At 39.4% G+C, this 27,341-nt stretch overlaps 1 protein-coding gene across 2 annotated transcripts; it reads right to left on the reverse strand.

Moving 5' to 3' along the window:
- Positions 1 to 2,138: 2,138 nt before the first annotated feature.
- On the reverse strand, positions 2,139 to 27,341 carry bnc1 (basonuclin 1). 2 transcript variants are annotated; one of them, XM_041795428.1, is made up of 6 exons: positions 27,066 to 27,341; positions 17,375 to 17,477; positions 13,168 to 13,403; positions 11,301 to 11,556; positions 9,512 to 11,201; positions 2,139 to 4,432 (listed from the first exon to the last, which is right to left on the reverse strand). In XM_041795428.1, exons 1-6 carry the CDS (start codon positions 27,078 to 27,080, stop codon positions 3,625 to 3,627), a joined length of 3,108 nt encoding a protein of 1,035 aa, XP_041651362.1. In that variant the 5' UTR covers positions 27,081 to 27,341; the 3' UTR covers positions 2,139 to 3,624. The 2 variants fall into 2 exon arrangements, with proteins under 2 accessions (XP_041651362.1, XP_041651352.1); XM_041795418.1 differs by having other exon boundaries at positions 9,512 to 11,556.

Genomic DNA, 27,341 nt, shown 5'->3' on the forward strand with positions numbered 1-27,341 from the left:
TTAATCTAAATTAATCCACAGCAACCCTGTGATTAATCTAATTAAAAATTTTAATCATTTAACAGCACTAATATATACACACTGGGGTCAAGTCCTAACATCAAGCTACACTGGCGCAGTCCAGCAGACCTGGATTTGTCCCCAAACTAAAACATCTAAGATAATTTTTGCGATCAGTAATGGGTTGCCAGAGACTGTGGACCATCGACATTGTTGACAACAAGGGGCTTCCAGACATTATCCGGGTTGCCTTGGATGACCTGTACTACAGAACACCTACGAGAACTGCTGTCACAAGAATCCATGAACTGTATGACAGCTGAAAAGGCAACTAAAGTGGAGCAGCTGGCCCGAGCTACATTTATTACACTGACCAGAGACCAGTGTACATCAGTCAGCAACTTAAACTGGCCTACCCAGCGATTGTCGAGAGTCGGGACCAAAGGCCTCGGATCAGGTTGCGCATGATTTTTTAATAAACAATCCATCGTGTGGCTCAGGGTATCTGCCTCAATGAAGCTCACACAGATTGAGTAGTAATGTAGGGCACAAACACACCCCCTTCTCTCTTTTTCTGAGGCTCTCTACTGAAGAGTGCAGGCAGACACACACCAAGTTAGTTCTACTGTAACGTCCCTCTATAAGCAGATGGGGAGACATTAGTCAGTTTGGCTGCAACTTTATTTCGCAGAAGTACACAGGCTACTGTGGCCGTAGCCGCCACCAAAACAACAAACATTACTTGCCGTTACTTCCTAGAATCTCGCTCGTCTCTCATCATGCGGCAAACTCTCGCATCTCTCTAACTGATGTGGTTCTTATAAGTTTGTTTTTTTTTTAACACAAGTGAGTGAACGTTGTAAACCTTTCTTGTTTTTTACTCACTGTGACTATTGTATCATATTTTAAATTTCTTTGTGTTTGAAGTTTCCTTATTTAACATTACACAGAATAAACCTCTGCATTGCGCCACCACCTGTGTACCTCTCACTTGTGGTATGATACTATGGTTGACACAGGGGTCCAATTCATAATTAGTCTGGTACCTGTCACATAAAAAAAAACAAAACAAAAAAAAAAAAACAGGATTGGTCTCAAGTTTAGGTGGATGATGGTGTATATAATTTATTTTATTTCATCTACTTCTACACTGTTAAATGTGCAGCCTGCACATTAAAAGTGTAGTAGTAAGTAGTTTCAGTTTATGCAACTTGTGTACAGGTTATTGCAACACAACAGAAACATTTATTTTGTAGGGAAAAGAAACAGAAAAAGCTGTGTGGGCATATGCAGAGCCTTTGTTTTATTATTTTACACTCTTACATCAGTAGGTGCCCAACCTAACTCACTCTTGGTGTTTTGCGTTAATCGGGTGGTGGTGGCCTGGGATGATATCAAATTCCCAGCCTGAATTATTGTCCCAGTCTGCCCCTGTTTACAGCAAAAGTTATTTTCTACCTGATGTGTTTGTCTGCTGGGCTCTACTGCAGTTAATAAATATTATTGCTCAGTGAATTAAGACACTCTGATTTACAAACCACAAATAAGTTTAAAAACTCTAGTTTGTTTAATATTCCTACATTTAAACACCATACTTTACTAATTTATCTCAAACAAAAATGCAAGTAAATGGATTGTGATTATGCTGTGATTAACATTTTTTTAATCAATTAACAGCACTTATATAAATATATTAGTGCTATTAATTGATTTAAAATAATTATACACACACACACACACACACACACATATATATATATATATATATATATAGTGGGGCTGTAACAATTAAAATCAACATTATTGCATTAAAATCAACATGAATTGCACCCTTTAGAGGCATTTCAAAATGCCACTATTTTGCATTGAAAGTGTTTATGTGTCATTTTTTATTTTTCTTGACTTCAGTTTGCATACAGATCTGCTTTTAAGGGTAAATTGAAGATTTTGACTTGAACTTAACCAGAGAAAAATGAGTTTTTAAAAGTGAAATGAGACATTGAGTAGCAGTAGTGGACTTATTTTACATCAGAGTGGCTGAAGGGAGGCGCTGATGTGGATTAACCAACTTGTGCTGAAAGGGACAATAAAACATGAGATTAACTGTGATCAAAAATAATTAATGCACTAATCGTGGATCACCATTAATTGGGATTAGTTTGAATAAAATTGACAGCATTTGATTAAAAATGCACATACAAACATACATAGTTGCATTATTTTGGTGTTTTATAAATTAAATAGAATAAGGCTTGTAAACATATGGCTTTTTTATTAAGTTTGAATTATATTGTTACATTAAATCAAAGGAAACATGATTCAACACCATATGTCCATTTTGGTCTCTTTTAAACAAATTTAACAAACAACAAGTGGGATCTTGCCCCTTCAATTTAAATACAGACTGAAAAAAATATGTAAAATACAGAGCAAAACTGAAATTGCAAACCATGAAAAAGTTATCAGACAATGACATTTTTCCTTTTTATTCGTTTCTGAAAAAAAAACATAAAAAAAATTCAGTGGTTAACATTGATGTACTTTATATTTTTTGGTTTATTTCAGATAACAAATAACACTATTCACAGAATATACAGTTCAATAATCAGTTCTGTTTCTGGATGTGCTCATGTGTATGCATTATAATTTTCTCAGTGTTTGACTCATTCACAGTACATGCGTTTAGCCTCCAGACAGCAGATTTTAAGCTGTTTGTCTGGTCAGTCGGATACTGCAAGCTTATAGAAACACTTCAAAAATGGTTCAATAAAAGAAGAAAAATTGTACACCTTAATCATCCCAAGATAATTTTGTACTTTCTTTGTTTGGGGCTGAACTTTAAAATTCTTTATCTGAATTCTGTAAAAAATCAAAAAGGAGATGAGAGTGGACAGACCGTTTAAATACTGCATACCCCACATACAGTATGAAGGGCTTTCTATACACAACTGTGGACTGAAAAAATCTTTGGTCAGTTTTAGCAGTATGCAACACCCATGACACAAAAGACAGGTCATAAAACAACAGACAATAACTTATTGTTCAAAACCACAACACTATAGCTTTTCTTTTTGAACACCATTTTTCCAGATGAATAAAATGACACACATATGGTATACATCACTACTGCTTTATCAAGACAATATGCACAATTTCATATGGAAGATTTAGACATCTGATGACAAACACATAAGAAAATCTCTCGTGATCTCATGGCTCAAATCTCACCGAGACAGGGAAGAAAACAGTTTGCACAAAATAATTTCTTATTTTTAAGTGGGCAGTCAAGCAAACCAATAAGAAGAAATCCCAACAAAACACAATGGATTTTTTTAATTTAAGTTATAAGTTTTGAAAAGGAAGTAACTGACGAGTGTATGTCTGGATGTTATATACGATGATTTAAAGCACAGTCAGATGGATGATATGTCTTGTCAGTTTTGCCTCATGTTTTGAAATAAAGTTGCTTTATGTCTACAAGAAAACTGTGATTGTCTCTTTGAATCCACTGAATGAATGATTCTTTGAATGTAAAAAGTGCTAATTGATGAGCCTTTAGGTGCCCAAAGAACAACAGTAAGAACATTATTACAAAGGAAATCAGACATCTTGGCATAAGAGTTTCTACTCATGGTCCATTGCTGCCCCTGAGCTCACAGTCAGGTTCCGATGAAGGTTTGGGTTCTGACTGTGTCTGTTTCTGCTTCGCACAGAGGAGAAGGATGTGTCACAGCCGGGGACTTTACACTTGTGAAGCAGCCGCAGATGGACAGTCTTGTAATGGGCTCTGAATGTGCCCTTGTTGCTGTACACCTTTTGGCAAATATGGCAGGTTATCGGAGATCCACCACCACCACCATGAAGCCCACCTTGTGTTCCTCCAATTTGCTCAAGGGTCCTTTCTCCCCTGAGTGCTAACTCCTCTCTCCCAGACCTCCCCACACTAATCCCGTCGCAGCTTTCATCGCTTTCCTCAACTGGGAGGGCCTCCTCATCCTCTCCAATCCCATCACCTTCTTCACTACCAGCCCCATCAGAGTCCCAGGAAGATCTGGCACTGCCACCTCCATGAGGCGGAGCAGAGGAGGTACTCAGGTCTAGGACTGCTCCATCCTCCCCACTCCCAACACCTTCTACTCCTTCTCCTAACCCCTCCATCTCACCTAAAGGAGACGCCTCTGCACTGTATGGTGCTGTCGACATTTTGCTCATAGGGTAGACTAGGCCCATACGGTTGTGGCCTCGGAAAATGACAGAGGTCTGGCAGACAGGGTCTCGATGGGGCAGGTCTCTGTCCTGCTGGTCTTCACTGAAGTCCAGACTGACAGAGTCTCTATCTCGACACTGGGATGATGGTGAGTGGAGTGTGTTCGTTGGACTGAAGGAATCTTTGGTGAGCAGCTTGTGGTGCAGATTCAAATTTGCACTGTGTCTGTAGATGACAAAAAGAACATCAGAATTAATATCCAATTAAACTACACACTTTGAAACACTCAGACTTTTACATTCCAGACAAACTTGATGAGATGAGTTCAGTTCCTCCTCTCTGTAGACAAAGGGCATTTCTCGAGCCACTCCCTGCACCCTTTCCACACACACATACTCCACAGTATGGAGGGTCCGCCACATTGAGTGCCGTTTTAAACCTCAGACTATATAGTATGTTATAGTAATTGTATGGTATGGAATGGTAAGGCGTATAGAGTGTGCTGTCAAAAACCTCCGACAGAAAGTGTGCATGGATACTAACTTACTAAATAGGAGCAACACCTTTAATTGTTGATCATAGAGGTCATTCTGCTACTTGTTAGGCCTCGGTCTACCAGCTGTGGGAGCAGATATGCCTTGCGCGTGCATCACAGCACAACGTAGGCATTTCAACCGGTGATGATGGTGTTGCAGAAATCCACAGCGTGGCAAAGATTTTACCGGTGATGGTATTAATTACGGTTTACCGCCCACCTCTAATACTTGTTACCACCTCCTCAAACTTAAACACATTAGAATGAATTTTAGAATATTGCAGTGCTACACAGATGTAAAGTCAGAAGGTTTGCATGACTATTGAGGATATATGTAACAGTTTTTGTATTCATCTGAAACAGTGGTTGGGCAGTCACATTTCAGTGCATGTTGTTACACGAAAAATACATCTGTATGGAGAAAAAGGCAGTCACACATGGCAGGTTATACTCGCCAGTCTAGTAGTTGGTAACGCTTCTAACTGTTTCTTCACCACCATTCAACAACTAACAAATGACGGGAAACAGAGGGCACAACAAAACACATGAAGAAGAAAAGTTGCATCCAGTAACAGGAGACCTGCCAGCTTCTCTTCTCTCTCTCCCCAACTTATCCTCACTGTTTAAAAAACTGGATGTGAAAGCAGAGAATGTACAAAACATGACCAGTACTAACATATTTCAAAGGATGCATGCAGACATTCAGAAATAGAGAACACCGGCTACTAGTTTGCATTAAAGTGCGCTGCTTAGGCCCCATTACAAAGTCCTGAGTCTGTATGACTTCACTGATTTAACTAAGATTTTGTTAAGTAACTACTGCATCACCTTTTTACTAACAACTATTCAGTGGTGTCCCAGTGCACTTCATAAATCAAATAAATTATACATGGCTGAAAAATACATAGATTATTTTTTATCATTTCAAATCAGGAGACACCTGGCATTAGGCTTTTTAAACATTAAATCACTTTATTGTTTTCTTCTTTTGGCACCATGTTTACTATACCACAGGCTGTACTGGCTGAGGATATAGCCTACTGTGGGTGACTGTGGCTCAGTATGTAGAGTCGGTCATGATTGCATTAGGTTGTGGGTTCAATCCCCAGCTCCTGCAGTCACATGTTGATGTGTCCTAGAGACACTTAACCCCAACTGGCTTTCACTGCTTCGTCGGTGGTGTGTAAATGTGTATGGATGTATTTGAATGGGAGTAGTTAATACTGGTGGCCAATCCTCCAAAGCAGCCTCTGCCATCAGTGTGTAAGTGGTAGGGGTGTAACAGTTTTTGTATTCGTCCCGGTTCAGTGCATGCAGTCCCAAGACAAATACGTCCAAACCATTAAACAAGGTGGGGATAATACAAATCTCACCATATTTACTGTTGATCCCGGTGACAGTAATACCTATGTTTGCTAACTGCTATCAAACCACTAACATAGAAGAGGAAATAACCGGCCTGGCATATGAAAGAAAAGTCCGCTCCAGAGGCAGAGCAGCAAGAGGTCCATAATGTTTTGTTACCTCAACTTTGCCTGTCAGGCAGAGGCTGTAATACCTCTGCCCTTTTCTTTCTCTCTTTATCTCCCTGTGATTTTAAAAAGCCTCCATGCGTGAAAACAGAAAGTCTTGAATACATAACAGCTGCTAATACATTTTAAAGACTATTTGCAGGCCCACAGAAGCATAAAACACCAACAACAACATCACTTCCTGTGTTTGCATGGGCTAGTCTGTGATCCTCAGCTGACGAACATGAGTCAGAATTTAGCGCAAGAAATTACTGCACCAGCGTTTTTAAAAAAAGAAGTCACAGCACACTTTGTAAATTTGAAATATGATCAATTGATCTAAAACGTACATATTTTAATTTGCATTTTAAGTCATGTCCATTTTTTTAAAATCAGGACATATTAGGTTGTTTCCTGTGTTGATTTCATTTTACATGTTTTTTTTTCCACTTTTTGTCTCATGTTTAAAGTATCACAGATCTGTGATGATTGTACCAACTATTACTGATTAGGGGTGGGAATCACTAGTGGCCTCGCGATATGATAACATCATGATACTTGGGTCACGATTCAATATTATTGTGATTTTAAACATTTTGCAATAGAGTTGTGATACCATATATTGCGATCTAGACAATTTTTTCAACTGTTTAGCTGATTTAGCATTAGTCTTGCCCTCATGTTTGTCGTATTTCCGCAGAATTTTATTTTCATGTTTCACTCTTTGCAAACCTCGTGTGTCACGTTCATCTCATTCGTGCCCCGCTTGCATTCCTAACGTCCTTCCCCTGGTGCTAACATGTTTGTTGTACCAACTTTCTCCTGCTCTATGACTGTCACCTCTGCAGACCTCATTGGACAAACAATTGAATTTATTTTTCCTTTATCTTAGACTTTAGTTTGTATTAGCAATTCATTTGAAAAGATCAATAATTGTGAACAAGACGATATGATATATCACCAAACAAAAATTCGCAATACTATTCTGTATTGATTTTTTCTCCCACCCCTATTACTGATAGTTCAAAATTACACTAGATGGAGCAAAATAATCTATTGATTCAAATATATGTTTCAAACATGTAACAAAGGCATTAGCTGCTCTAATCTTAGTAAAAGGTCAATAATAATAATAATAATAATAATAATAATAATAATAATGGGACATCTAGAATTATAAATCTGGAACTTCAAAAAATAAAAATTTATAGATGAATCAAACCCGTACCAAACCATGACCCCAAACCCGAGGTACCAACATAACCATGATCTCTGTGGACCGTTGCACCCTTACTGTGTGGTGTGAATGGGTAAGTATGACCTGTGGTGTGAAAGCGCTTTGAGCAGTCAGACAACTAGATAGCACTATACAAGCTCAACTTCATTAACCGTTAATTCCCAGGCAGTTATTTCCCTATTTCCACAGTCAAACTGTGTTTAACTGACTATTATAGATTGGAAAAAATGCTTAGAAGACTGTCTTATTCATCACAAGCTCATTGTGCCTGTTGGTACATGATGTGAGGCTGGTGTGCTGAGTGGGGCTGAAGTTAGCAGGTAGCTCCGCAAGTCTTCGTTCCTCTTCACAGTTTAATAACATGCTCAATGTTTGTTTGAGAAGTTATTCATGAGTATAACTCTCATCAGCCAACATACAACTGTATATCTATTATCTAGTATAATATATATATATACATATATATATATATATATATATATATATATATATATTGGTGATACTAAATGCTAAGGTTCTCATGTTTATACCCGATGAAGAGTTGGGGGAAAGCTCTGGCAGGAAGGCAGGCTAGTAACTGGATCTACAGCAGCTACTAGTGGTGGGAGGCTTCATTACAGTTTCAAAAGAGCACCGTATTTAAAAAAGATTAATTAGTTCAACTGACATGAAGATCTTGCTCCAGCTTATTTGATATCTGAAATGAACCCTTTAGCTGATTTACTGCACTCAGCCCCAGTACCAACTATCACAGGTAGTTCTAAATAACACTAGATCAAACAAACTGTGCTGCATGACTGCCAATTGTTATATATATATAAACAATGCTTAACAAATTTATTAGATCACCTGTCATATTTGTCTCAGAGACCATCCAGCATCATGAAGTGCTTTAATGTGGACTCTTTCATTTTCAGTGAGCTCTCCACATTTTACCATTTTGAACAGGAATGAGGAATTTCAAACTGAATTCACCTTTTTATACCCAAATTTGAGCCGGCTCACTGGGCATTTCTGAGAAGTCAGAAATGAATCAAGCATAACATTCAACCACTATAATTCATTTTTCTGTTCCTGAATGCCAGTAAATAATTATAGCTTGACATATCAATCAAGAAATTATAATGTGCTTTACTATTTTTCAGTTTTTTGGTAAATCAGTAAATTTGAAATTTCATGGATAACAATAATAATAATATTTTATCATTGAAAATATCATTTGTGTTAAAGAGCTTCTACATATTGGTGTATTACCCTTGCAGAAACAAAAAAAAATTATTTTAGTAATTACCGATGCTGTTAATTTAGGGCAGCTGTGGCATAAACCTTACTTTGGGTGGTGGTCTAATAAATTTGTTAAGCACTGTATAGATAGATAGATAGATAGATAGATAGATAGATAGATATAAATAGATAGTGATAGATATATATAGATATATATAATTTATATACTGTATACAGGAATCCAAGGTTAATAATTCTGGGACTTTATCTTGATCTTTTCTCCTAATAATCCAACCCGTACTGAACTTTGACCCCAAAACCAAGGCGTGAACAAGCCATGACCTCTGTGAGTCGCTACGCCCCTAACAGGAGTGTAATTTTAAGAAGTTAAAAAGGTGCATCTATTTACCATTATTTTTATTATCAATCTTTGAAAATCTTATCCTCCTATAAACATCAGATTAAAACCACAGGATGTGTTTGAGAAAAGGACTGTGGAGTGATTTTAATGCATCGGACAAATGTTATTTAAATGGCCAACTTTTTATTTGGATGAAATGAAACAACAGTTACTCAGAGTTCCTGCTGTAGTGGGAGATAGGGGAGTTCATCCAAAAGCTTGCTTCTGTATTCATCCCGTCCACCTTGACAAAGGGTCAGCGGAGGATGTGACATCAGATGCAGAGTGAGTGTGGGGTGATTTGAGAAAGGCCCATATGGTTTTGCTACACAAGCATTGCCAGAAAATTCATAAACATGACACAATGACACAAATGTAAAATGTTATCGCCTCTCACCTGTCTCGGCTTCTGCGGGAAGGGAAGGCAGCGTTGCAGCCGTCTACTGTACACAAGTGCATCTCCTTCAGGTGGACATTTTGGTAGTGCATCTTGACACTATAGGGGTTCTTAAAGGTCTTACTGCAGATCTCACAGTGGTGCGGCAGGTCAGCATCAGGATCAAGATGAGACAAGGCTGGGTCACTATAGTCATCGACACAGCTGTCCGAACCATCCCTGTCATGGTCTATGAGCCGGGACGTGCTGCCATTCCTCACCCTGCTCTCGATCCCATCCCATCCTGAGTTTATGTGCTTCCTGTCTTCCTTTTCTGCATTGCCACTGGGTTCTTGACAGAGTAAGTTGTTGTCACAGTGATTCTTCACCAGTCTGTTTTCAAAAGGGGATGAAGAACAAGAGAGAACCTTAGTTTCAACATCCTTTGGCCTGTCATCCTTGTCCTCCCCTCCTGTAATTTCACTCTCCAGAGTTTGGTCCAACAGACTCTTGTAGCCCTCACTTTCCTTTCCTTCACCTTCCCCTTTAGTCTCCTTTTCCTCCCCAAGTTGTCTTCGGCACATGTGCCCTTCTGCTTGGTTAACATCATACTCCTCTTTTTCATGGCTTTGTAAAGGAGCCTCATCCTCTGAGCTGTTGTCCTTATCCATCTGCTCATCTCGCTCCATCGCCTCCTTCTCTATCTTTATTGGCATGCTTGACTTACGGGACTTTTTCTTTGGTATATGGTCCATCATGCAAGGTTCAGATGCTGTGATGGGTTTGACGGGTACAGAGGAGGACAACAGGGGAAGGGAAGGTAGTGTTCCTGGGGTGTTTGCCAGCTCTGCAGGGGTGACCAGGCTTCGGTAGAAAGGTAGGACCGGCTGCACTGTTTTTAAGTTCGGGAACAAAATGCCACTCTGGCTCATACTGGGAAATGAGCTGCTGTGTAGTTTAGAGTCCACATGGCTCACCATGTAACTGGGCACAGATTTGTGGCTTTCTGCAGAGCAGACCGGAATCTGGGTTCCATATTCAGACCTCTTCTCTCCTTGAGAGTTCTCATCAGCAGACAAGCTGCTCCGCAGGTCTTTATCTCTGTTATTTCGGTTCATAGGCATGTGAAGCCGAGGGTTTGGGTTGGCACTGTGGCGATTGCGACTACGCAGTGAGCTAAACACCATGTTGCAGCCCTCAATAGTGCACTTGTGCTTAATCTTTAGGTGCACTGCATTGTAGTGTATTTTCAGTGTGCCCTTGTCATAGAAAGTCTTCTCACAGGCGTTGCAAAAAACTCGGCCCTTCTTCAGAGAGCCTCCTCCTCCAACACTTCCCCCACTGCCACTGACGTTCCTGTCTAGGGAGCGCAACTTTCCTTCCGGTGACATCTGAGTGACATCAGAGCTCATAGAGGGGGTGCATGGAGTTGAGGGCCCATCGGAGTAGTTGTCGCTGGTTGAGAAGTCCTCTGCCTCAATCTTTGTAGTAGTGGAGAGGCTGTCAAGTGGTTTGTCTCCACTTCGGTCTATATCAGCAGTAAATGAAACAGAGCTGGAACCTAGCAGGCTGTTTTCTGAAGATTGTGAAAAAGAGAGGGGGTTTTCCCTCCCTAAACCATCCCGCCCTTGATCATCTCGTCTCTGACTCTGTTGCTCCATTGATCCACGGCATGGATGCTGGTGTTGCTGGTGCTGTTGCTGTAGTCCTCCTGTAGGGGAGCCAAGGAACGGTGTTGGAACAGAGCCTAACAGCTGGAATGGAAGCATGAATGCCATGCTGTTGATGAAGTTCTCAAAGTGATGCATACTGTTACCACTCAGTTTATCAACTTTTGATGCAGAGAGGTTGGCAGCAGTGCGTGGGGTGTTACGCTCTATAAAAGTGCGTATATCTGAGTTGGTGCGGGTGCTGGGAACCAGTACTGCCTGTCCCTCCTTGTCCTGTAGAGCCATCAACTCTACAATAGACTTGGTTTCCCCAAAACGTAGGAACTGCTGTAGCGTGGCAATCTCCTCTTCAAAAGTCATGATGGCCCACCGGTCAAGCACCTTTCCTGCTACATCCTACAGACAGCAATAGTGTACAGGATAGGGTGGTGGGCAAGGGTGTGAAAAAAATTGAGAAGGATAGGGAAATCAAAAACGAAAAAGAAGAAAGAGCAATTTCCTCATTAGCATTAAAAGTGTCGGTTGAGTTGCTCATACATATTCATAGCACAGGGCAGATGACACACCCTATAAAAGAGAGTGGCAGGGCAGCTAAATAAAGGAATCACATGGATTGTTAATATAAGCGAACAGCATAGAACCCTGAGAATCCTCATTACACTGACACACAGCGTTTCTTCTATCGAGTCATTTCTATTCATTTAAATCAGGTGGACCAGCTGCAGCAAACGGGGTCACACACATTCTGTGGCGGAGGCAGGCATGCATGCAGACAGGTTCACTCAGACACTCTTCCAAAGCCATGCAAAAAATGCACTTAAACATACCACACTCACATATACAGTAAATATCTAGACACACAAGTTGCGTGTGTGTGGGTGGGTGTGTGTGTGTGTGTGTGTGTGGTGTGGGTGTGTGTGTGTGTGTGTGTGGGGGGGGTGATCAGAGGGCGTCTCACATTGATCAAGCAGGTCCTCTCTCCCTTAGCCCATGTAATCACATGTGAGCCGTCCGTCTTTGAAAGTGAGGAGCGGGTTCATGCCGTAACTGAGATTAATATTTCATCACAGAGCATTCATTGGGCGCCTGTCGAGGATTCTGACTCTACGTTTGCCATTAGATGAGCTAACATGAATTAAACGCAGCCCAACTTGAATACTTGATGATATACTAATCGAAGCGCTGACATAGTGCCTGCAGCCCAGGCCTTGGCCAGTTGGTCTCTAGCTTGAGAGGAGATCTGAAGCAAAAGGTTTTTACAAATCTACGATGCAGGCGCAGTTTGGAGACCTCATGAGCTTGTGGTACCAAAGTATATTTGTAAAAACCAAGACACTTCAATGCCTTGGTTGCCACATCACTACCCTGTTCTGTCCTGTTTTCAGCAATGCTCTCCTAGCCCCTCTTATTCCTTCTTCTCTTTGCTCATGATTCCCTCAGTCTCTCCTGCTATGTCCTGGCAGATTTTGTAGGTTTCCTTCCAAGATTAGGATTAAATTCATCTTGGTAAGAGTTTGGTTTTATGGAATTCTTTATTTTGGGCTTTGCCTTCTTTAAGCTCAAACCGGTTTAAGGTTTTTATGTACAGACCAGGACTTGAGCAAGAAATAGGCCATCTGAGCATGAAGTTCAGATGCAGAGTCAACAGCTAGGATAGATGTATCCAACATACCAATCACATTTTCCTTTAATTATCATTAGCTATATCATTATTCAATCATGTATAAGGAGAAATGCCAGAGTAAGTGAAGTTTCTGGGGTTGAACTGAGAACAGATAAACAGAAGTCATCTGTAAGTCTGCAGCTGCAGGTACAGCAGCTGTTTCTGACCTGTTGTTTCCAATGACACCTTTCCACACTTTAACCTGCACCCAACCCAGACCTGGCATTAACATCAACTCTTGTCTGCTTTTGAACCAGTTTTCATTCCTGTCATCATCCTACAAATAAAAAAACACCCTCAGCATGCATGGCTGCAGGGAAAACACCCCCTCCCCAAATGTTCACCTGGAGCACGTATCCTCGTATGTAGTCCTGCAGAGTCCAGTCAAGTGCATTAAGGATCTGGATAACCTCCTCTTGCTTCAGGACAGAGAACAGACGGTCCAGGAGAATCTTGAGACGGATTGGAATGGCTTGGGTTCCATACAGCATTAGACTGCAGATATCAAAAACCACGTTGGAGTGCACAATCTCCACCTGGCTGCTCTGGTACATGTGATGCACCTTCAGTTTACTCAGAGCTAGAAGACACACAGCAGGTTTTATTTATTAGTCTTTATCAAAGTGGTATTGTCCTGGGCAGACATTAAATAATTCACTTTCCACACATATTGCTTTTATTTGTCAGCGTTCTGCACTTTTGTGCTTATTAGGGAATTTCTTAACAACATTTCTTATTTTTAAGATAACTTTTCATTTTGATAGGTCATAGGCATAACTGTTGTCAGAGGCATCAATAACATTAAAATGAATTATTTAGAATATTCTTGTAATTCAAGGACTTTAAGCTTAGATGATGAGTCTCGGGGTATAAACAAAGCTTCCACATGGTAGAAAATGCTCTTCATAACATAAAGGAGACAGTTGTGGTATGTTTTCTGATCTCTGGGTCGCCCCAGCAGTAACACTGCCTCAGCGTGGTTTAGAATCATGTCAAATGATCTTTTGATAGGAGCTGAGGACATGTAAAGACTGAGCCAGCAGGTACAGCTGATGTCTCAATACCATATGAGAGGATTAAAAATGTTTGATTTTCAATCATCAACACTCAAAACTGCAAGATTAAGAAAGACAGAATAAAATAGAATTTTCATTCTAATAAAATAGAATTTTCATTCTATTTTACTACATTTATAACCATTTTTATAATTCATGATTTTGCAAAAATATGACTTAGATATGATCAAGTATTATTTTGAACATGCAGAGTTTGATTTTAGCATCAAAATGTTCAATCATAAATATTATAAATCTAGCACATATGCAGGAGATTTAACGTTAGACGCTTGTTTAAACCACTGGTTCTCAACCTTTTCAGCCCGCAACCCCCAAAATAAAGGTGCCAGAGACCAGGGACCCCCACTGTACCTGAAGGTGGTCGAACACAGCCATGCACATTCAAGAGTAGTCATGTGGAGACAAGGTAGTGGATAAGGGGGGATAAATGGGAGAGCTTTCTGCCGCCCAGCCAAACTGGGAGCACATGGAGGTCAGCAAAACCATGGTCCATTGTAAAGTCAAGCTGGATATCCATATTTTATAATTAAAATGATTGAAAAATTGCTACAATGGGTTAATAATGGCAAAAAATGGTAGAAAAGGTGGTGAAATTGGATTCTAAAAGTAGTAGAAATGATTTAGAAGTGGCAAAAATGAGATAAAATGAAAAAAATGGGTTCAAGTGGCGTAAATAGTGGTAAAAGGAGTTAAAATGAGGCTGACATTGCAAAAACGGGTTAACTGAGAAAGAGAAAATAGGCAGATACTGGCAGAAACTGCTTAAACTAGCAAAAATTGGCATATCAAATGGTGAAATGGGGTTTACATGGACAAATTGGGCGTAAAAAGTGGTTTAAAGGGGTTAATAGTAGCAATAATGGCTCAACAGAGGCAACATTAAGCTTAAGTGGTAAGAACTGGTTTAGAAGTGGAAAAAACAGGCCGACAAAAAGTGGTGGAAAGAGTTTAAAACTTACCAAAACAGGTGTTAAATGGTAAAAATGTGTTAAAATTGGAGGGAAAATTATGAAAGGGATACAGATTTTGACAAAATTGGTATAAAGTGGCAACAGTGTAATTAAAAAATATTTGTAGTTTTTTTAGGACAACTGGAGAACCCCTCTCAGTGTCTCTGACCCCCAAGGTAGTCCCGACCCCAAGGTTGAGAACCACTGGTTTAAACAATAAAAACCTATCTTCACACATGGGTGTGTGAGCATCAGCAGGTATAAATGTGTTTAAGGGGAGCAGGTGGCCTAGTGGTTTAAGGCGCTCCTCATGTACGCGGGCAGCCAGGGTCCAAATCTGACCTGAGGCCCTTTACCGCATGTCTCTCCCCCACTCTTGACCCGGTTTCTGACTCTATCCACTGTCCTCCTCTATCTAATAAAGGCACAAAAATGCCTAAAAATAAATCTAAAAAAAAAAAAGTGTTTAAGTAATGTTCCAACATTTTTTATGCTAGCGCCATCTAAACCAATGATTTCATCCAATTTATTTTTGCAGCATGTATTTAAATCCACTACTGGTGCTAAAAATAGAACTAAATCTTTGGAGCAGCACTACACTTTAGAACAATCAAACATTTCAAAGTTTGTTTTAATCTGGATGTCACTGATATCTTGCTTCTTTTCTGCTCACTTCTGAGTGGATTTTGTGTTTGCACACAGCCCTACCAACACCTCTTTCATGCCCTTATATGGGTATAAAGGGTTCCTCTATGTTAATGAGGAGAACATACACGTATTTCCACCTTACAAGTAACTGGCGTTCATGGATTTAAGCACACAGGTGAGAACAATTCAGCAGTAAAAGAATGTGTCAGGAAGCGCTCTGGCTTTCTCAGAGAAACTCGCTTTAAGGCCCAGTGTTGTCATAAATACTGGTTTAAATGCTCTGCAGAGATGTAGGGGGTTGGGATTAAGATCTAGAAAGTAAACGTGAATCAGCATCAGACAGTTCATGAAGTGTAATCTAACCTCTGACTGCAGCTGCTCTCACTGAAGCTCCTGAACTATCACAGGAGGGTGTTTGTGTCAGTGTTGAATACACATATGAACAGTCTTTATCAAAAATCAAACCTCTGAAAGGTTCAGAAAAAAACTATTTTATTATAGAAGAACACTTTGATAAACAGCCTAACAGCAGCTGATTTATGCTAAACAGACTTGGACCAATCATCTGCACTGATAAAAATATTCGGCACATTCCACTTAGAAAAACTGAGGCAACTTTTTGCATCATTTATTTTGTAGATTATCCAGATTAATCTTTGTGAAAACTACTACTCTGTTTTAAGTTCAAGAACAAAAATATCAAAGTGAAATTTACTTAGATTATTAACTAGATCCAACAAGACTAATCTTTGTTTAACTTAATTTTTTCTGTGAAATACATGTAATTTCAAGTAAACCCAGCTTTTAAAATGACTCGTGCTTTCAATGCAGTCCAACAATAATATGAATAGTATAATTAATCATCCCCTCCACTAGTGGTATTCATTAGAAACACCTGTGACGATGCTTGCACAGGAAGTATCTGCATTTGTTTTCACACCATCTTAATTTTCCCTCATCACTGGAATTATCAGAGAATGATTGAATGATTGACTACATAAGACAATCAGGCAGTCAAAGTCATTTTCAAGAAGTCCTCTTTTCACTCATGGTGCAGACGTGTTGACCATCAAAATCAACAATAATCCATCAGAAAGATTAACAAAGGAATCCCAGCAGTGAGCTCTGTAAAACATTCAACATCTAAACTCAGCTGATCACATTTAAACACATCTAAACACATAGAAACACTCTGCCCCAGGGCATCATGGGAAAATTCTGCCTACATATCCCCAGATTTGAATCCCACCAATCTGATCTCTCATCACTGCTATGTCTTTAGTTAGCAGTTCATCTATTCCTGATTGTTAGAAAAGCCATTTATCACCAATTTGAAATACCCACAATGCATCAGGGTGTATTTATTCATGGGTAATGTAGTTTTTTTGTAGTTTTGAAACAGAATGAAACTGAGTAAAGGTAACAAAGTAGTTATGTGGATAAACTTTGGAAGATTGGCTTACATCTCCTAAATTATTCTTGTTTAGGAAAAAAATCAGTGTCTGTATTTTACCAAAAGAAACTGACAACAAAATTAAATGTACTTATGTCAAGATAGAAACGTGGATTTTTGTTGTTGATATCAAAGATTAAATGAAGTTAAATTTATTTTTGCCCAGATTCATTTTTCTCAGTGTGTAAATGAACAGTGTGTGGAAAGCTTTTGGGAAAGATTAGTTGCTGATTGATCAGCTCATGTTCTGAACACCACACATGAAGTCTCATTCACTTCTATTTTACAACAAGAGCAACAAAAATCTCAGAGACACATGGAAGACTAACACTCAACTGATTATATAATGAAATGCCTGTTTTTTTTGTACGAATATACATAAATAAGCTTTCCACACTTCTATTCATAGTTAGGGAGCTCTTACCGTGTGCTACCCAGCCGTGTTTGCAGTTTTCACACTGCCTCCTCTTCAGCTTCCCCGGTTTGAAGCTGTCACAGTTACAGTTCACCAAAGTGCAGCAGATAGCCTGTTTAAACACAAGCGGGGAAAAAGCAGGTTCATTTTTTCATCTTTAAACAATTCAAAAAAAGTAAAAAAAAAAGCTTAAAATCATGGATTTTTCTGTTATTCTGGATCCTGAGTAAAACTCGAGCTTTTTGGAAGAGAAGGCAAATGCATTTTTTTTTAACTTTTTATCTGCTGACATTAATGACTTTACATTGTCTGTGTAATTCACTAATTCATTTTTCACTAATAAAAATGAGCTCATTTTTGCAGAATGAAGAAGATTTAACACCTTGTAGAAAAACAAAATGATCTGGTCCTTCCCTCGCTGTGCAGTCGAGAAATTAATGCAGCTCTGCTGTTTTTACACAGCTACATGAAAAATGTACTAGCTGCTCACAGAAACTGAAAGAAAGAGTATGATTGCCTTAAGTAATTTTGCTCTCCCCCATGATCACTCGTTGCCTGGTTTACCCTGAGACTGTGTGCGATGTGATGTGTGTAAGCAGTGCTGCAGGGCTGGTCCTTAAAAGGTCTTAGACACACCTGGACCTCCAAAACCATCTTTATCAGTCTATGCCTCAGGTACGAACACAAACAGGCACATACAGCTGAAAGAAGCCCGTGCATTTGCTCATCTGTTAATGGGCTTTATCTTTTAAGGACAAACATGAGTGAAGCAGAGTAAGTGGCCAACGCAGAGACTGAAAGTGAAAAGTGGATGGCGGTAACGAGTGAGGTTCTCAGGGCAGCTGCTGACTTGGCAGCGACCCTGCTGCGAAGACTACGGCGCACTGATACACTGAAAATGACTCCACTTACCCTCTCTCTCTCTGCCTTGGACAAAAAAAAAAAAAAAAAAAAAGATTCATTTACACACCAGGAACCGAGAAAAGAGCATCATCAGATTTATGATCAAAGCTGGTGTTGTTAGTGCTATATGCACTACGCCACCTCTCTCCCTCTGCATCTATAATGCATGATCAGTGGGGTTTTAGTATACATGAGCTGCATGCTTAGACCCTCGCTGGAGCTAGCTGCCTCTCCAAGCTGGGAAGGAGGAAACATGTGGATTGAAAGGGCCCACCTCCTCCTCCTCATTTAGTCACTCGCTTGGCTCTGTGCTAGAGGCGAGGCTCGTCCTTGAAATGTGGGATCATGTTATTTTACCTTACAATAACCTCTCATCATTAGGATGGATAAAGCGACCTGAGATGAAGGTGGCAGCAGCTACCCGGCCTTGAACATGGCAGGGGTGCTCTGGGTCTTGGTCCCATGACATCTGTTTGCTTTTCTCTCTGTCAGGTTTTATCCCCAGCTGGCCGGCCAGTTTGGACTCCTCTGGACAGTGGTGAGGTGTAAAAACCCCTTTGCTCATCTCTCAGCCACATAATCCCATCATTACAGAGAACCAAGGACCAACACGGCCCAATTAGGCTAATCCCATCCCACTGTGGGTGCACATACACCTCCTCCTGCTGCTGCTCACCCTAATATACATCTCAATCAGGCGCCCTTTCTTGTTCACCAGCTTGTAACACTCAGGCACACACACATTCCAACACACAGCATGCTTCAGGTTGTTTATCTTAATTAGTGATTCATTTCATGAGCTCCTGAAAAGAAAAGAAGGAGGGGGAATAGTGGAATGACAGTGGCTCTTGGCGACCCCATGCCACCCCTGTTCCACCACGGTCCCTTCACACCAAAGCTATGACTGTTTGCATGCATCAATGAAGTCAATGACAAGAAGTCTAACTGCACAGAATGATGCAGCTCAGCTAACACAGATCCACCACGGCACCTTGGATTCATTATACAAGCCTCTAATTAGAATTTTACAGTACAGTCTGATGAGTGACTGGTTTCTGAATGATGATACTACAGATCTGTAGTCATGTGAATAAAAAGTTAAATGCTTGTAAATTATAAAGTGCTTTTATTACCTTTGTTTCTTCTTTTTTATTACCAGTGATTCCAAAGGAGGTAGTTCAAAAAGTCCAACTACTCATTTATTTATTTATTTATTTTAGATTGTAGGGATCCATGTACAGACGAGGGCAGCGTGGACATAACCAGCAGGCTACAGATGCCCCGGATCAGGGGTGTCAAACTCGAGGCCTAGGGGCCAAATCCGGCCTGTGGTGCAGTTATACCGGGCCAACCAGATCATATATTTTTATTATAACCAGCCCACCCAGTATGAGGTCTGCAGATTTCCTCCAATACAAAACTGTGACCTTAACCATGATGATTTACAATATCCCTGATGAGTCTAAAAAAATTATAAACAGTAAAGAGTAGAAATTATTTGATTAAAAGTCAGAAACGTGGAAAAGAAATTTGTTTTCATTTCATTTTTGAAGTGTTGTATCTCACAGTTATTACTCAAAGTTATGGTTTTAACTTTGTCTTATAGTTGGACCTTTTAGAATCACAACTTTAAATTTTAAGCAAAAGTTTGATCTTTTAAACCCATAAATTTTCTATTTTATCTCACATTTTGACCAGTGAAACTCATAATTTTGAATTTTCTGTCATTTTGACCTTTCAGATCAACAATTTTAAATTTTGAGCCATATTTTGACTCTCAGAAACTCATGTTTTGAATTTTTCCTCACATTTTGACATTTTCAACTCCTAAATTTGACTTTGTCTTATTTTAAGAGTTGTATCTTATTGTTTTGACCTTGAAAGCTCATGATTTTGACTTTTATCTCATACTTTGACCATCAAAAACCATGATATCATTTTTGTATCTCATATATTTGCCTTTTGAATATATTATTTTGTCTTTAAATGTCATGTTTTTACCTTTTGAACCAATAAGTTTGACTTTTTCATCTCAGATTTTGAGCCTTTAGACTTATCATGTTGACCTTTTTTAATATCAAAATCATTTATATTCAGCACTAAGTTTTCCCCCCATTATTGATTTCTGATTAAAGTGAGGTTGACATCTTGTGCTTAAATCTTGACCCTGTTAGGCCCTCAGGTTAGACCTAAAGTCAGAACCTGGCCCCTGCTGTGACTGGGTTTTGCGGTCAAACTATTCTCTCCTGTGCCTCTCAGACAGGTAGCAGATAAATATCAAAATATTCAAAATCAGAGAAACGGCTTTTTTACTTCTTTATTTAAAATCAAGTTGGAAGCTTTTTGCGCAGCTTTCAGCCTCCTCTCTGAGTTTAACAGGTCACTCTAAGGTCACGTGTCAGTGGCAGAAACTCGCTACCTTATGACCTAACTTCACCAGCTTACTGTAAAAGGTTTGAGCTCTTCCAAAAAATAAGACGGTGGATTTTAGCTGAAAAAAGGATTGTTAAATGTTAGAATGAATTCAAAATTACTAGAAAGAGAAAAAACCTTTTTCTCATAGTTATGAATACAGCAGCCTTGAATCTCTTTATCTCTAGACTTTTCTGAGTACATTTATATGGCAGTGCTCTTTTTGCATTTCTTACATAGAACACCAAACATGTATGTATTTCTAAGTGTGTTTTTCTTAATCTGCTACCCGTTGTATTCCCTCCATATCCATTTTACTGCAGTTAAAGGCATCCCAGAGCGATCAAGGAGGTCAGGCTGTGTGGGATGGATAGATCGAGGCCATGAAGGAGGGTTAAAGAGGTAAAAGGTGAGGTCAATCAAATAAAAATGAATCAGGTGAGGAGAAAGTAGGGACATTTTTTAAATATGGCATCGCCAAACCATGATGATGATAAAACTCTAAAGTGATGACACTGGTGCGCCTGCATGTGAGAATAAGAAACCTTTATACAAATCACAGCACTGTTATGAACAACACTCATCAGCATTTATTCAAATTGAATGTTTCTTGTTTGATTTATTGCCTAAATTATTTTTTCTCCTACTCTCTGCAACACAGGAATAAAAATTAAAATGTGTATAAATATTTAGATACAGATAAAAATGTGTATGGATCCATCAACAATGATAGGCAAAGACACGCAGAACCAGAAAAATCCTATTTTCCGTGCAGAAAGACCAACACTGAGAAACAGCCACAAAACACACACACTCACACACACACACCCACATACACATACAAATAGAAATGGAATAAAAGAATGGTGTGTGACTCTCTAAATGAATCTTTTCATTCATCCAGAATGGCCGTGATTCTGATGACAGAGACGGGGACTCGCTGGCCTAATGTGGTGGAAAACTGATCAATTAGCAGCAGCCGGGCACTGACTGACACTCAGCTGGGAAACAGGCAGAGCTGGAGCCAAAGAGAGAGAGGAACTCCAGGGAGGACGAGGGAGACTGACAGCCAACCAGAGCGGATCAGGTCTCACTACATCCATTAATCAGTTAACAAGAAAATAAAAGAGAGTGAGGGTTTATAAAGGCAAAATGTTGATCATGAAAGGATGGAACATATCCTGTCATGAAAGGTTCAAACTCTTTTTTTCTGTTATTGTTATTTCTAATAGGCTGGAAGCTGTATGGGGACTGGTACATGAAAATCAATAATTAAACACATCAAATACTAATTTCATCAGCATTAAAATGAGGATTTATACTTTAATATCCTGCACTTTTTTGTAAACCACGATGGTGGTTGTGACTCTTGCATATGTAATGTTTCCTTATTTAGGTTAATATTTATTTATTGGACTTGGCACTGAAATATTTGTATACCTTTTTTTTTTATAATTGTTCTGTTTCAGTTTAACAATTTGAGTCCATTCTGTGAGGTTAAACGGTTCATTTTAAAAATAGAAAATTAGAAATATTTTCTTTGTCTGAAGCTTTTATCAAAAATGTGTTTGAACCCCGATAGTCAGAATTTACTGTCCATTTGTACATGAAATGTTTCGCTCTCACACATTAAAATTAAAATACGTTATAACTTGTATATAATGTATTTAATTCCATTATAATTTAAAGGAAATTACACTTTTCCTTGACGATAAAAATCTGAAAATCAAAGTCAAACTGAAAACGATTTTTGGCAAAGAATAATGTTGAAATACGTGGTTAGGGTTTTCTTTAAATCACAGAAATAAAAACAATCTAAAAGTCAAACACTAAAAATACACAAAGAGCCTTACAGTTAAAAATTAAATCCCCTCACACACACACACACACCCACCCACACACACGGAAATGAGGTTTCTTTATCCTGGCCAGAGCACAGGGTTGAAGAATTTCATGGGAGGATAGTGTTCCTGGTACCGTTCAGGCGTCCTACTCATTACAACCACTTCACCAATAAAACGGCAGCTGCACACAAACTTAAAGCTGACTTCCTATCCTTCCAGCCGCTGCTCACCTGCTGCTGATGTCAATGTGGAGCAGCCATTCTCAATGTGTGGCTCTTTTGTGATGATTTGTGGCTCTTTTATGTCTTAATTTGAAATATTAATTCCCCCAGAAAGTCTTAAAAAAATGGAAACTCTGACCTCAGAATTGATCTATTAAATGTCCCATTAATGAGTTTGTTTCCTACACATATACAGTTGGCTTTATATCTCAACTTTAATTTTTTGTCTGTAGATTTCCATTGCCATTATTTGCAATTGTTTTGCACCTTAATTCAATTTTTTGCCACTTTGAATCAGATTTTACAGCTAAAAGCCCACTTTTGCCTCTTGTTTTTGCCCTTTTTCACCAGTTTTTGCCTCTTTTATCCTGCTTTTTACTATCTGCAATTTTTTTACCTCTTCGTCTTTTTTTTTGTTGCTACTTTCTCCCATTTAAGCTGCCTTTTGCGATTGAATGCCATTTTTGAATTCACATTTTTGCCTCTCTTGGTGTTTTTCGCCCATTTAAGTTACTCTTCACTCATTTTTTGCCGCCTTTTGCCCATTTTTGCCACCTGTAACTCATTTTTCTTTGTAATTTCTCACCAGTTTATGCCACTTTCTGCCCTTTTTTGCCACTTTTTCTCCCCATTTTTGACACTTCTCACCCATTTTTGCCATGTTATGCCTACTTTGCCCCCTTTCACCTATTTTTGCCACTTTTCACCACTTAGACTGTGGCTCTTGCAAAGGTATTTTCAACAATTTGGCTCTTTGGTTGAGCAGGGTTGAGTAGCACTGATGTAGAGACTGAAAACTGTTGTGTTTATGACAGCAGAGCTTTAAAATATTAAATATCAAGGTTCAGTAAAAGTCATGTAACAGCTATTCTTTATATATAAAGGTACACATTTATGCATTCATTTGTTCTCTGCTTTAGCAATGCTAACACGTTTTCCATGCTAATAAAGCTCGTGTCATTGGACTGAACTGAAGAGGTAATGATGAATGAGCTGCTCAGATGGGAACATGATCCTGTCCACACTTTAATGTCTCTCCACCAAGAAAAACGAAGCACTTCAACAAACAGCCAGACTGATGATAGCTGCAGGATTTTTTTTTTTTTTAATATGACAATAACTGACATGAAACTTTTAACATTTGACACAGAAACCTTTAACTCTCCTCTAACTCTCCTCTATACAGCCTGTGTTTATTTCATAGAATATTCAGGGTGTCAGATATAGCAATAAAAGCTCAGTTGAATTAAGAAAAAAAAAAGCACTCCTTTAACACTAAAGCTAGAGGAGGACAAAAACTGAGAAAAGCCTGGCAAGTGCAAGTACTGACAGGCTGTGTTTGAGCCTATTAAGAGTCCATACAGCCTAAAGACAGCGTGAAAAACTCATTCTTTCATTTCATCACCAGCAAGTTCCCGCACACACGCACACACACACACACGCACACCCACACACACACAGACACACAACATAATCTAGAGTAGACAAAGGAATCAGATCTTTACCTGTTTATCCATGAAAATTGCAGTCGTCTTTCAAGAAAAGAAATGTTAAGACAATGAGCCTGCATGGAGGGAGGGAGGTGAGCCAAAGTTTGGTTGGCTTCCTGGTGTTTGTGGCTCCCGGTTAGGAACTTGGAGGGAGTGCTTGGCTCCGAGAAGAAGTAAATGAGGGAAACATGTTAGTACACTGAGTCTGAGAGAGTTTGGCTCCCAGCTACGCTCTGATTAATATCAGATCTCCCTCTCTCCTCGCCTGCCTCTTGACAATCTTGTCACATCTGGCTGACAAATCCTCGCAAGCCCTTTGGTGGCAGCGCAATGCACACGCATGGGACAGCTGTGTGAGTGTGTGTGGAGATCTGGGGGTGTTAACAGGGTAGGCTGGGGCCAGAAGGGGCTGATTGTAGCTGGAGGAGACACTGAAGGGGGTTAAAGGCTGGAGCAGATACCCCACACCCCTCCATCCTCTCATGGAAGGACCATCATGGACCTAATGAAGCTGACTAAGTTAGATGGCTATTGTTGCTAAAACACACAATAAAGTCATCTAATTCTGTCTCAGCACCGTCTCATGTAAAGGCCTTCAGTCAACAAAATACCGGCTGTACAAAGACGGCCTGCAAGAGGGAAACACGCCTGTGTAAGGAGAAATACGTAAAAGCAAAGCGCTCCACTTTAAGATATCATTTCTTTTATCATAAAGTATTCTTCTGCAATTTATGAGTGGTGCATTTCTCCTTTTATAAATAATTTAATTCACTCTCCTCTCCAAGATTTAAAGTAAAAAAACTGATAAAAACTGATCTGACATCCATGAAATAGAAGAATGCATATCTGCTTCTTGATCAATCAAAAACATTATTTTTGTGAGTGAATTTTTTTCATATAATTGTCATAGAAATCCTTTCTCAGAATAACATAGCTAAAATAATATTACAAACAATGAAGTTCTGAGTAAATTAGATTGACTCTATGTAGATAAAATAAAACGTTTCTAAGTGTTTTTACATCAGGATCATAAATCAGCAGTCATTCACTCAATCTGGAAGTTAAACTCGTCCTGTTTTAACAGCCACTCACCTCTGACATGCTGTCATCTTACACAGAACAAACCACTAATGTTTAGCGCTGCTTACACACAAACACACACACTGAACACACAGGCTGCTACCGACACCAGCACCATGCAGACAGCTAATTGTTACATTATGGCTGCAACAAAACATTAGGCTGCTCTTAAATTGCATTCCAATACGCCAGTGGCCAACGGCCGGCGGCCAGGACGCTACAGGGGCCCTGGAAAATACAGAGAGACACACAAGGAGCGGTCTGAAGGAGGACCGGCCCAGGTAAGGATCTGAGGGGGTCCCTCTCTTGTTTTATGCTTTGAATAGTGATTCTGAAGTGTGTACAACAGTTTAGATTAAACCAGAACAAGAAGAGAAAAAAAGGTGGAATGTAATTTAAGAACAGAGCGGAAGGAGAGAGAAGCTGACTGGTTTATGCTCACTGTTTCTGTTTATTAGGAGTTTTCTGACAATTCTTGGAAAGCATGGAAGGACAATCTCTGTCCACACCGGCTAAGCCATTCTTCATCAGCCTCTTATTTATTCATTACAAGGGACAATGCACATTAATGAATATGGACATGTAAATGTGCCAGATTGTAGCCATAGGCTAATTTCCATCTTCAGTCCCTGGCAGGTTGATGGTATATACAACAAAGATGTACATTAAAAATCTACATAAAAATCAGACGACACCAAGAGACCAGACAACACAGACAGTACAATAAAATACAAAGACCCAAATATAACGATACAGGAGGCTGCTGCATGACTTTGCTTAATGCTGACCAGGAATAAAGTGACCATTGCAGTTAAAGTGCATAAGGCAGACAGTAAAGTGCTGTAGTGCTAAAGTGCAAGTGTGCTGATATATTGCACATGATCATGAGTGTGCTTACAGAAGAGACTGCACATAGCCCTTGGCCTGATTAGTTAAAGTGCTAATATTAATGCACATAGCCCTATTGCACATAGTTTTCATTAACAGATGTGTTTATGCATGCATTACTGCACCAGAAAAGCATACATAAGTGTATCTATGTATGTAATATTGCCCAAAACATGCATACATCGCTGTATGTAAGTATGTATGCACAGAGACATTTAAATGGTTAAACATGGAACTCAAAGTAAAGTGTGTGAGAAAAATTGAAATGAGCCACTGTCAATTACCAAACGCTTGAATTTAATCGCTAATTTATTGATCAGATGCTTTCAAACAAAAAACAGACAGTTTTGGGGTGGTTCATCAAGCAAACTTCCTTTTAGAACAGGAACACTTCAGTGAAAGACCTTGGCCTATTTTCTTTAAAAAAGTTTAATTTTATTTCACAAAATCCAGTTTTTAACTAGCACTTACTGAGAAAGTAAGAAGATACTAAAATTGGGTTAAATATCTGTATTTAATGTTATTTCTAAAACATCCCCTCCACTGCGGATTACTTTGTGACAACTTTTAACAAAGAAAACAGCTTTAAAAAAATCAAATCATAGCAAAACTAAGTCCATGTCAGCATATTTTCACTTGTTCTATATAAATAGAGAAGCACATGCATGTAAATGTATTTAAAGCTCTTTATTCATTCTAATCTCTGCATCTTCAACAGAAGTCTGCACTCCTACTGTCAGTCCCGGCGCTCTACATAAACTCTATCCACTTTGTCTTTGTTAAACACGTCCCGACCGTGTGAAGGCGATCTGTGGAAGAGGAGTCGGGGCAGAAGATCAGAGTGAAAAGCCGTCCTTCTTACCTCAGCCATTGTCATCTAGTTGGATGTTTCCAAGGATACCGTGGAGTTTGCCATTCCCGGAGAGTCCCACAAAACAACTGGCTCCAATTCTCCTGTTCACTCAAGTACTAAAGCAGAAGAGCCATGACACAGAGCAGCATCTCCTCTGCTCCAACAACAGACTCACATGTAGTCTGCCTCACAGTGAGCCACCGTCCACAAAACAAGAGAAGAAGAAGTAGTCAGTGTGCTTTCACTCTTACAGCACAGATGCTTTCTCTCTCCAGCGCTGCCGGG

This window comes from Cheilinus undulatus, linkage group 1 (genome assembly GCF_018320785.1).
Source record: "Cheilinus undulatus linkage group 1, ASM1832078v1, whole genome shotgun sequence".
Taxonomy (NCBI): Eukaryota; Metazoa; Chordata; class Actinopteri; order Labriformes; family Labridae; genus Cheilinus; species Cheilinus undulatus.